At 32.3% G+C, this 13,266-nt stretch overlaps 1 protein-coding gene across 1 annotated transcript; it reads left to right on the top strand.

Moving 5' to 3' along the window:
• The first annotated feature begins 265 nt into the window (after positions 1-265).
• On the top strand, positions 266-1,196 carry LOC139093634 (TBP-related factor-like). The gene is made up of 2 exons (XM_070644403.1): positions 266-435; positions 507-1,196. The coding sequence occupies exons 1-2, from the start codon at positions 388-390 to the stop codon at positions 1,107-1,109; spliced, it is 651 nt and encodes a 216-aa protein (XP_070500504.1). The 5' UTR covers positions 266-387; the 3' UTR covers positions 1,110-1,196.
• The last annotated feature ends 12,070 nt before the right edge of the window (positions 1,197-13,266 follow it).

Below are 13,266 nucleotides of genomic sequence, written 5' to 3'. Positions count from 1 at the left end.
CTTTTATAATGTCTAATCAAAGTTAGTTCTCTTACAACAATTTGTGCCTATCAACACCTAATTTAGTGCTTAATTAACAATAAATTTGAGAAAAACATAAAATTTAACATTTTTTAGTGGATTTTTATAGGAAATTGGTTCATAATTGACTTCAAATCAAAATTATTTGTTGTTACATTTGCTATAAAAAGTAATTTTCTTAATTTAAGTTAATTAAATACCCGGCCAAGCTAAAATCATCATCAACCAGTCGAAATATTGATTGCCGACAATCATATCAACATCCAAGCAACAGAAGTGCCACAAAAGCGAACAAAAACAAAAAATTCTTTATTTACATTCAAAAATTTTCACGAGTTTGTAGTTTAGTTAATTTATTTATATAAAATGGACGTTGATTCACCATTAAAGCAGATCCTTGGAAGTCCTTTAAAGGTAATAGCTTACACAACATCAAAAAATAATTGAAATTGGCAGTAAAAAATACAAAACATTAAAAATTTCAGATTCCACAACAAAGTCCAGCAGTTTTACATCATCAATTAGCACCAAGCGGTCCACAAGAGGCAATAAATACAATTAAGATACAGAATTGTGTAGCAAGTGTGGCTCTTGGCTGTGAACTGAACCTTCAGATGATAAATTATCGCACAAGGAACAGCGAATATAATCCACAAAGATTTCATGGTGTTGTAATGAGAATTCGAGAGCCTAGATGTACAGCATTGATATTTAGATCTGGTAAATTAGTATGTACGGGTGCAAGGAATGAACATGATGCACATTTAGCAGCTAGAAAGTTTGCAAGAATCATCCAGAAGTTAGGACATGAAGTGAAGTTTATTGATTTTAAGGTACAGAATTTAGTAGCAACTGTCGATCTCCGGTTTCCAATTCGTCTTGAAAATCTTAATCAAATGCACGGACAATTTTCATCATATGAACCAGAACTGTTTCCCGGACTAATTTATCGAATGGTACGGCCTCGAGTCGTACTACTGATATTCGTTAATGGCAAGATTGTATTCACAGGTGCAAAATCCAATCAGCAGATTGCAGAAAGTTTAGAGAATATCTATCCAATTTTACAGAGCTTTCGAAAGAATTAAATTTACCCAAAATGTTATTATTAAGCTTAATCTACTTAATTTAATGGAATAATAAAAAATTATTTTCACGTATGATAAGCATATAAAAAAAAATATGAAAATGTTTTTCCTCAGCAGAGCTGTTTCTGCCCACACAAGAATTGCAACACCTACACGAGAACTGAAAACCAAACGATGGAATCAAGCGAAAAAATTAAATTTTTTTTTGTGTACATGTTTTTTATTTATTTTAATTAATCATAATGAGAATCGCATTAAGTAATTAATTTTGAGCTGAATTTTGATCATGTTGGTGTTCTGTGGGGCTCATTTGCGAATAAATTTCAACATAAAATGATAAATTGCTAATGGAATGTGGACTTTTTCATGATCCAGGACACGTATTTGAGGAATCATCATATAAATGCATTTGAGGTGCTACATACGGATTTTCAGGATCTTGGGAAGTTGGTATGCATCAGACTAATGAAGCTCCTGCAAGAATCAAGTCAACAAGTCATTAAAAGCTAGATACAGTGCTGCTGGATTTAACATTCAATTCAAAATGCAAATTAACAGAGTAAATGGCATTATTGAGGCATAAATACAAGTTTGTTGAGCTGCCATAGACTTGATTGCTCAATCCAAAGCAGGATCCTACATCAAATCAGTCCTGAAGCTTCGATTTTGACATTAGAAACACTTATCTGGATCTCAAAAATATGCATCATGAAGAACATAAAATTTAGAAAATCCAGCATCACAAGCAGACAGAGAATATTTGCAAGCTAACTGACAAGGCAGACTAATATCAAACAACTACAAAAAACAAGATCCAGCACTTTCCATCCAATTAATATATGAAATTTAATCGAAATCCCACACAAAATTGACCTCAATCAACAGACATTATATGACATAACTCATTATCTTTACAGCACACAATTTATATATCCTATTAAAAGCTGAAAATGCCAAAAATAGAATTCCCATATAAACAATAAATTTAATCTGATAACAACAAAAGGATGAAAATTGTGTTGGTTGAATGAACTTGTTTTTTTATGAATTATGACCATATACATGCTGCATATGTCACACTAGTAGGAACAGAAATATAAGAAACAATACACAATGAAATAGAAATTGAATAATTTATTTTTGATAATAAAAAAAAACCCAACAAATCATATCAAGCTCTTCCTTCCTTCCTATTTTGTTGTGTACTTCCTGCACATTCTGCTTTTTTTTCGTCAAGAAAGCTATTAAGTTGAGAGGACAAAGATGATTTTATTTTTTGCATCCACGAGGACATCCATATCTCTGTGCTGCTAGGTGTACTTCCATTAAACTTTACTTCTTCATTAAGAATTTTATACTTACGAAAATATCAATTGAACCGTCATTAAAGTGGGCGACAGCGACAGCAACATTACTGTAACTAGGCAAATCTTTCTCATTAATCAAATGTCTGAATCAAAGAGGTTTGCATATCTATCTCAATTCATTCAGAACTTTCTCATTTACTTTGTGATGTTTGCTTGTTACCAAAAGAATCTTTACCTTTGACTTTGTGTTATTAAAATTTTATTTCATTCAAAGACGGCATTTACTGCAAATGCGTTTTCTCAGAAATCAAGTATTCATTGAAGTTTTTTTTCTATCTTTTCATTCAACATCCTTTCGTCTTTGAAAGTTTGAACATTTTTCTTATAAAAGAGCATCTTTGAATCGTCTAGGAAATTTTACCGGTAAATCCTTTTTATAAACAATTTTAAATTCATGTTTTACGGAATTTGATTAGTAAATGGATAAATTGTACCGTGATTGACGCAAGTTGGAAAGTCAGCTGTAGAATAGTAGTTAGGGTGTCGGCTACTGAGTCTGGCTTGATTTTTTTGATTGCTTTATTAATTCTAATTAGATTTTTGTGAATTTCGATACAAATGATGCTTATTGTTCATTGTAATTGTTGTATTTAAACTTATTTTGGCATTTTAGTACATTTGGTTAGCATTCCTTACGGATATTAATATAATTCTTCTCTTTTCTCTTCTTCGATGGCCGGAAAGATCCATGACCTCCTTCAGATGTCGTCTATAGCAGGTTCTATCGCCGGCTTTCGCCTGCGAATTGCCAGTTTTATAATTCTATGATGTTTATTCTTCGGAGTTCAAATGTAGACTGAACTTTACTATAAAAAGGGGTTTTTAACTATGTACAATTAATATAATTATTATTCAAATCTCAAATGACCGTTAAATAGGCAAATTGTGATTCATTTTGTAATTTACTTTTACTCACCGCTTCCTACATTCGAAATCAGCATTCGTGTTAGTTACTGTCAATTTAATGATCAATTTGAAGCTGTTAAGTAGAAAATGTCATCTATTCATCAAATTCCCCAAACAAAACTAAATTTACAACAATATAAAGGACTCTATTATTAATAGACATTCTATTTCCAACTTCAGCTTTACACTTGATCACTCTCATCAATCAAATGACATACAAAAATAACAAAAAATAAATATAGATCATATATAAAAGTCTAAAATCAGCATCCCTAAAGGCACACTCAAAATAAATCCGGCATCAAAACGGTAAGTAGCCATAACAGCAAGTAAAAAAAATTCCAAAAGGAAACATTCTAAATTTGTCAATTTCAAGAGATTCCAAAAATACACGACAATTTCAGTAATGGGGTATAATTTTAAATTCTAAAGAGAAGACGATGTGTACCACTTTTATGTAATTTATCACTTTCTATATTCGTCTATGCTGCATATAAAAAAATAAGACATTTTTGTGTTAAAAATAGTATCAGTAATTTAAATATATTGTTGCTTGTCGACTAAATTTATAGCCTTCCGACATTTCCAGCAATTGAGTGTTATGTAAAAAATAATAAGGAATGGATGTGGCAAGAGCATTCACATTAATAACATTCACAGACATAAACATCAACAGTAAGTCTCTCTTAGCTTTTCCACAGCTTCCGGGTCAACACTGTTGCCAAGAACGATAGCATCAAGGCATTATATCATGTAAAAACCGCAAAATTACAGCATCTTATACACTATTATGCGAGTAGTAGAGCAAATCCAAAATGCAATAAGGATCTGAATTCTAGGAAGATATTAGAAGTTATTTCAACTTCTCATAATATTATTTCGGCAGACATGATTGCTTTTGGCAAACTTGATGATTTTTCATTCTGTTTATGGGTGTTGGAATGCTTTTTCTCTTTTCTTTTTGTGAGAAGAAGCAAGTAAACATTATTGGGATGTGTGATTGCTGGCAAAACGCATGTCATTTAACTGACCAATGCGTAGGTAATCGTCATAATGTGAGAATTTATGTTGTTTGTTCAAGATTGATCGTTTGAATGACCTTGACTGTGAAAATTAGAAATGTTATTGTTTATATGATTTATATTGTAGAATGTAGAGATGATTTGATGTCTGACGAAGTAGGATTGTATTTTGAACTTGAACTAGACCCGATTGGACAAAAAAACATTGGAAATAGTCATTAACTGGACATTAACTTGTCGTTAACTTGTTACAATATATTTTTGTCCAATATGGAGAGTTGCTGTAATCATTTCTGTAACTTCTAAAAGCAGGAAATTATAAGTTTTAACAGCAAATAAGAACTAGGAGAATATAAGATCTTTATTGTCTGAAAATCGAAAACAAACTATTTTTGTAAACAAAGGGGAAAATTAACTACCAGCTATAAAAGGGGAATATCAACTTATTGAAGTTGGATTTATAATTTGAATTTAAAATAGCCGTTAATATATTCTTAACAAAAGTTCAGAAAACTCAATTTATTAACTATTTTATTGCACTGAAGCTTGAAACAGAGCACGAAGTCGACTTATATTTTGTATGAATTCGAGTCGACTTAAGTCGGCTTGTCTATAGAAAATCCGAGTCGATTTTAACCTCTGGTTTGAAGACTACAACATCAATTCTTGTATGATCTCTTCCTTATAAACACAAAGACATGAATCTAATTCAGTGATGGACAACCATGACATGTTTTTTCCATCACACATCTTAGTAGTAAAGACCGAAGAATTCCTGGATTGGATGTGTTGAAAAGGACGCTTAGAAGAGTCCTTAATATCCCGAACAGCAGAAGATTTCGAAGGATATAGCTGTCTTTAGACATTCTCTCATGCGCTCCAGCCAAGAAAGTAAGGAAGTATCTTAGTAGAAAGCCTCTACCGATACCATACACGATATACGGTTCACCCGAGTGTGCCACGACACACAGACTCCCCACCACTGATCTAATCATTACCAATACTTAAGCATCATCTCAAAGAAAAAAACTTTTCTTAACTTTTCGTAGAATCATAAGTGCTTATATATATATTTTTTTCATGCATAAAATATAAATCCGTCATCTTAAAGGAAATGTTTCTTATAATCATGTCTCAAGAACATAAACAAAGAGATGTGCAAAGGAGGAAAAGTTGCTTGGTATTTGCAAAAAAGTCGTAGGTGTTGAAATAAAATTCAGCAAAGCGATACTTTTCTTGTACCTTGCAAATATAATAAATTTCTCAGTATATATTATTCTATTTGAATATGACTTATACACTCAGGGACTGAGCTGTATAGCACAAAAGAGATCGTCGATGTGGGCGTTAATATGAAACTTGAGATGATAGGTTTTTCTAGCTACATAAAAGGGGTAAAATCTTCATTCAGCAGTTCGTGAGCTTCTTGATGGATTAAATTCAGCAACAAAAAAGAAAACGAGGTGAATTTTCAAAGATTATAATTATTAATTGATAAAAAAGTTGTGAATAAGCTCACAAAGAAAAAAAGGATTAAATTTCATATAATCCTTAATCATGTCTTAAACAGGAAATACAATAAGATTTTGTTAATTCCTTTAAAGAGTTTTGAGTTAATTAAGAAAATTGTTTTAAAATTGTGAATGGAGTCGAATTTTAAGCATATGATAAGCTTTTATCTCTACATGATGGATTATTAGAAGATTCTGTAGAGCTGTAGATGCTTTAGAGACAGTAATTAGAGGATAAATTTGAATGAGATATAGAGTTTAGAAGAAATAGAAGAAGAGTTAACCCTCCGAGTGATCTAGGAGATTAAATCCGATTTATCATTTGATATCGCCTAGACTAGTCACACTGAGGTGTGCTGGTGGTGGTGCTGATGCGTTTGGGCTAAGGTGTTTCAGGGCGCATAAATGGTTGTCTCGCACTTACCCTAGACATTAATTTGTCATTAACTAGTTATAAAAACACTCGGTAAACTACACGCTGCAACTGAATTAGGTTTATATCGTAAAAATGATCAAAACAGCTGTCACTTGACTGTGAAAGAGCTGTCAGCTTACCTTCAAGTCTTGCCGTCAATGTGATGACGTAAAAGTGTCCTAGCCACTACCTTGTGCTGCTCTAGATTATTATGATTGCTAATGGTCAGATATTCTTGAAATTTTATCAAACTTAATTCAATTTCAGCTAATATTCCTAAAAAATTCATTAAAATGCATTGAGTTTGCAATGATCTTATTAAAAACTTATGTTTCCAATACTTAACTGGTCGTAAAGGTCAATTTTGATGCCAATCATCCTAATTAAGTAACTTAAAATTGAGAAAACAAATATAACCAAACATTAAGTTACTTAACGTTAACAATACCCCCTGATACCTACACTAAATGCCCTCATAATCATGCTTACATCTAAAAGTTTATAAAAGAAATTATGAAACGCATAAAATAAATTGCGTGATGTAAAATTACGTGCTGAAATTCTTTTGTCAAAGAATTTCTTGATTCACATTGTTGTCCATGCTTTTTGAGCATAATATAGCAAGTGGCAACACATAAGACTTAACATTTGATTTCTAGATCGTATTTCAATAGAGTTGATTCTTGGTAAAGTTTGTTCTATTTTTAAGAGCATAGGAAACTCGAATAGGATAACTTGATCGATAGGGCATGAGATAAGTAGCTGTATTTACTGCGGTTTGGCCACATTGTGTCATTTGGGAAGAGTCCTTACCAAATGTTACTCGAATCGTTATTTTCGACCTTAAAAGTTGAAAATCAGGGTCAAAATCAACCGTCACGGTGTCTTCAGTGCAAATTTAGGTCTTACCGTTAACACGACGACGCTGTGGTGCCCTAGTTAGCACGTTATGTTGCTAGGTTATGAAGATATCACGGACATAATGAAGGTCAATAATTCTGTTTCAATATTTTTCTAAGAATCAAAACCTTGAAGAAGATCTGAGAAATTTTAATGGACTCAAATCACTTTCAAGTGAAAATGTCTGAAAACTACTTAACTTTGCCTTTAGTGACAACTTTCCTTGACAACATCATTTAAGGAAAGGAACTTGGAAGAAAGAGATAGTTTAGCACTTGGTATTGGTAACTGACAAATGCCAACCAGCGATACAGGCAGTATTAGACGTCAATTGAGTGCTCAGCGAAGTAAATAAGTTAGTCATTTGAACAGTTTGTTAGCCAAAATCATGAAAATCTTCAAATGGACCAAAATGTACTTCAATAATTACAAGATAGTTTCCATAAGAACCAATAAATTAATTAAAAATTGAAAAATGAAACCAAATGTCAAAGCAGACACTCTAAGTCGTATCAAGCAATTATTTTCGCTCGCCAATTGACTGTAGGTGTCAAATTAAGCTTATTACACCGTCCATAATGTTCAGGTAGAAAAATTAATTTATAAAACTAACTTTTTTTTCATCTATTGCGCAAAATCTCTAAAGACAATTTGATTGAACGAAATTGTCTTCCTTTCATGAATGAAATTTGACTTTTTTATGGTTTTATGTGCATAAACATAAGGATTGAAGGTTTTTGTTGACAAAAATAAACATCCAGAGGTGGAAATTTAAGATTATATCAAGTCTTTAGCAACAAACTTCATCAAATAATGAAAAGTTTCTCAACTTCCTACATTATTTTCACACAATACATCATAATCACTTCAATGCCGCACCATAAGTGCTCCTGAATTCATCATCAATTCATTTTAAACATGGAAAGAAAATTAACTCAAGGAAAAATTTCACCTACACTGCTCAATTCCACTCTAACTTGTCTTCACATAAGCATCCAGCCAATGAAAATCAACCTTTTCTTTTATTTGTCTTGATCTGCAAAGCAACAAGCAGCTTCCATTCAGTCAACATCAATTTACTGTCTTTTATCAAGGACTTTGTTATGGATGTGTAGGTGTTGTGCTTGGGAAAACAATGAATAAAATGTGGGGAATGCTTAAAAGTGTTTATCTCGAATGAATAAAAGGACGAAAATTGAGATAAAAATATTACAAAAGAGTTTGTTGAACATACAATGTTGGATGTTAAGAAATTTGCTAATTTTGGACTAGATACTTACACTATCTCTGATTCTCAGCACTAAAAACGACAAAATGAAGCTTATTGTTTCACTTTGATCAATTGGTTGGCTGGGTGACTGAAACGCGAGTTCTTAGCAACCAGACATCTTAGAGAACTATAAACTGAAGTATTAGCTCCATCTAATCGAGTTACTGACTTATTGCTTGTTCTCGTAGCTTAAAACTATCTCTAAAAGCTTTAATTGTTAATTTTTCAACGAAATTTCCATTTTGTTTACAAAATCCATCGAAAATTCCCCCTCGTCAACGATTTGAATTCATTTTGACCGTTATTTATCATCAGTTACTGTTTTCTGAGCAAAAATGCGCTTAAAACACCCGATAACACTGCTTATAATCACATTCATTCACTGATATTCATAACTCTTAAATTGTATATCTTGAACTGCAATTTAAATCATAATACTGTAAATAAATTAAATTCCTTCAACTGATTTACATCAACGTCATTCACTCAATTTCACTTTAATTAGATTCAATTTGCGGAAACCTATTTTCTGCATACATACTGTAATATTGTGTTCTCAACTTTTAATGCTTCAAGCTCATTTCATATAAAAAAAGTTGTAGAATAATTCTCGGAATTTTATTTTATTATTATTAGAGACTGCAACTTTTTATTCAATATTCATTTGTGGTTTATTATTCTGCGAATTTCAATATAGCATCTGACCTTTAGTAAGGCTAGCAATTTAAATTCCACTGCACAATTTCCATTAAATTGTATTCTAACCTTTAAATTACTGTTTACAAATCCAGTATTGCTTTTTTAATCTTTTCCAGATAATCTATAGAATTCATCTCCCTTATAGCTTCTCATTGACCTTTGACATTTTGCTCATTTCATTCTGTATTCCTGCCTCCTTCCATTTTACCATCTCATCCACCTCATAAAACTGTTTGTTTTACATTCATTCCATTCTTTATTCACAAAAAAACAAGAGAAGATAGGTTGTTGTATAAGAGATACATGGCAGCGGAGGCTGACATAAAAGTCCTTGAGAAGAGTCGCTTGATAACAATGTATATTTTGCTACAAAATATACGGATATAAATAAACGAGGATTTGAGACATCTTGAAAGTCATAATTCTAATGAAAAAGGAAATTTTTTTGAGTATAGAGCTTTTTTGGTGGCTGATTTTCTTCTTTGAACTTGATTGTCAATGGCAGCTTGAAGGAAACAATTCACATATTCGATATCATGGCATTTTTTGGAAAGCTGAATGACTAAAGAGTATGTGACTTTGTTGTGTATGTTAAAGGGATTTTTCAAGTTTATTGGTGATGTTAAAGTTGCAAGAGTGTTGGTGTAAAGCTAGAGTGTTTCCAAGACAAGTGGAAATTCCCAACAATTTCTAACCGTGGTCGTCAATTTTCACCGATTTCTAACGATTTTCAATTTAATTTGTGAAGTTGATAAAAATTTGCATTTTGAATTTGTTTTCTGATTGATGCAAAAGACTGACTGTTGGATGTTGTGTCTTAGTCAAATAAACGATAAGAGCTGTGCAATCAACATGAACATTGTATAGAGAAAGAAGGTTTAAGTGAGCATTGTGTCACACTCTCTAGCAACCCTCGGTAGCTAAGTAGGTAAGAGCACTTGTACATTTACTTAAGAGAGCGTGGGTTCGAGTCTCACTCGAAATATGTTATGGAAAGTGTCATTTTTCTCTCCTCTTCACTTTAGTTGTTCGAATACCGACTTCGGGTAAAATAACTTTATGTGACTAGAGCAGAGCTTAGGGGCATTTTGGGGGTATAAAGTGGCTTTGGGCTTCGTTATTTTTGTCCAGAGCTTAAATTCGACTTGGATTTTGTATCAAAAAGTCGATTTAAGCTTAAGTGGACAAAAATACATTAGAACTAGTCATCAACTGGACATTTACTTGCCATCAGCTAGTTATAACGAATTTTTGTCCACTTGGGAAGTCTCCTCGACTTTATTTAAAATTTCATGTCGACTTCCAGCTCTGCTTTTGTCTCAAAAAATCCCAGAATATTGAAGAATCTACTAATAGAGTCATTCAGTCTCTCTCCCTGAATTCACCCCTGGATACCTGGCTAGAAAATAACCCCATTGAACAGCCTGGTATGAACAACAAGAGTATTTTGAGCCATTTCATGTAGGATACTTAATAATATTTTAGTCATATTACTATTACTTACGATCCCACATATAATCATCAGATGAAATTAAATCTTACATGACATTGTGATTTTATTTCTTCTATTTTTATTAAAATAGAAAATAAATCTTATATTATTACATCCTCAAGTTCAACTAAGTTTCACACATTTTCAGACAGTTGTCATTAAATCCATCACGTGGATTACACTCATGCACAATGCTATTAAACACTTCAAGTACTTTTCATATCCATTTCCCCACATAAAAGTATTAAATTCCCCGAATTTATTGTGTTGGATATCTTGTGCAATTCAGCATGCACCCACGCTCCCAAGAGGTGGATTCTATTCATTCTATTAGGAAATGAAAAAAGCTTCGTTTTATTTGTTATGGATTATGCTATATACATTTCAAAATGATAACATGTACACGGCATAAATGCTTTTGTGAATGAATGAGAAGTATTGTTATGAATGTGCGATGTTTTTTCATTCATTCATGGACATTTCCAGCACAACAAACTAAAATTCATCCTCGTGCGTGGGTATAACGGAATGAAGAGCAAAATATTCGCTGGCGTAGCTGAAAAAATCCCAATTTATGGCACGTTCATTGGAATGCAATATTAAACGACATAACTTTTGCTGAAGGTGGACGTTTATGCATTTTAGATAGTCAGGAATGAATATTCGTTAATATAGATTCAATCTGATTGGAATTTCGAAGTCAAGAACAATCTAGAATGCCTAAATCTATTGAAATTTACCCCAAAAAACAAAAAACTTTCCATCAATTAAATTTTTATGCTTCAAAAAAGCTTCAAATTTTGGAAATTCCGAGTTAATTACTTCAACGGAATTCATTAATGTTGATTTAAATTATTATTTTTTCCACGAAACATAAAAGTGGGTTTGTCTTACTAATTGCAGTAGTGATTTCACTAGAATTAATAAAAACAATGACTAATGCCTAATTAGCATATGGTGAAATTCCACTGTTTATGTTGTGATGTTGCACGTCACTTTTTATGTGAAGAATAAGAATGTGTTTTGTGTGATTCATAGTATATTTTGATGGGATTCTGAATGAATGGCTTTACTCTAACAGGCAAAGAGACTGCTTTAAGGTACCGTAGTAGTATTTCTGTAATATGAAAGCATGCCTCTTAGTGTCAGTGACTGTAAGCTGCAGTGCATGTTAGACAAGAGTGATTAACCCGAGTAGTATAATCTAGTGAACCGTATTCCCTCCTAAAATTTGGTCGAAATCAGCTGTCACGACTACCGTTAGAGCAACTTTGTGTCTTGTCGTTGATACGGCGACGAAGCGGGGTACCATAGTGAATATATTGTCCTGTTTGAGTAGCTTTCTATCCAGGATGTGAACAAATTGTTCAAAATTGATGAATATGTGATTGAATCTCTCCGACTTAGAGCCTAGGTTATTATAAAAGGCCTCTCTGACTCTGTTCCTGGTTACATCACAAAGTTTGTATAAATTCCCTGATGTCAAATCTAATTGACATTCTCGCATTCCTGTTCTACGACAAGTTGCTTTTGGATAGCCATCTAAATGCTGTATTCTAAGCTATATTCCAAAGTAAGTCTTTTATTCATTCTATAAAAGCTAAGGAACATAGAAGCAATAACCTACAAACACATGTACTGTCCGGGCTGTTGTGCTCAATATTCAATACTTGTGAACTAGAAAATCGTTTGATTCTTAGATTCCTATAGACCTCCGATTGTTCAAAAGTACGTTATAACTGTTGCTGGAGAAATGCCCAGTTAATGACTAGATCTAACGTATTTTTGCCCACTCGGGACCCTAGTGACCCTATTAACACTACTGACCCTACTAACAGCCCTTCAAGAGACTCAAAATATTAAGTACCAAACCCAATCTAGTCAATGATCTCAGACTTTTACATTTATTGAATAATACACATCAAAGCTTACATTCAAGCTCACTTTAAGCTCCTACATCCTACATGATACACACCAAACGTTCATCATCAGCTTTGTTTTAATGATAATTCAACTTAAAACTCAAATTATTTATTCCACCTGAGCAACTTCATCTACGCCATTTGTTTTACATGTAAAAACTTATCAACAAGTTAGAAAATTAATAATTAATTTTTCATAATAATCATTACCGGTTGAATAAATATTTTATTGAATTTATTTTACAAGGGAATTTCCTAAACAGCGATTTAATCGAAATAAATATTTTTTCGATGTTTTACATTTGGGAATTTCCTAACGAATTATGGAAAAACAGAAAAAAATACGTCGAAAGTGTGTGGGACTTTCATGAAAAAATTAACATTCAACCATAAAATATTTATGTAAATGTGATGTGAAAGTAATTGGCAAAAAGCAGCAAAACAAAAAAAAAAAATGTTTTCCATCCACAGTTTTTCTTGGATGAAATATTACCGTGGTTTTTTTGAGAAAACAAGTTTTTCCTTCTCATTTTCTTCATCAAACATTGAGGAAAGTTACATTTAAATGAGAAAAAGTTATGCAAATTTTCGGTGGTTAGTCATCGTATTTGTTAATAATTTTGAAAAAGGAAATTGAAGACTTGACTGTTTAG

Source organism: Chironomus tepperi, unplaced genomic scaffold (genome assembly GCF_022539635.2).
Source record: "Chironomus tepperi strain 1889 unplaced genomic scaffold, CSIRO-AGI_Ctep_v1 contig_337, whole genome shotgun sequence".
NCBI classification, from domain to species: domain Eukaryota; kingdom Metazoa; phylum Arthropoda; class Insecta; order Diptera; family Chironomidae; genus Chironomus; species Chironomus tepperi.
This window is presented reverse-complemented; position numbering and strand designations above follow the sequence as displayed.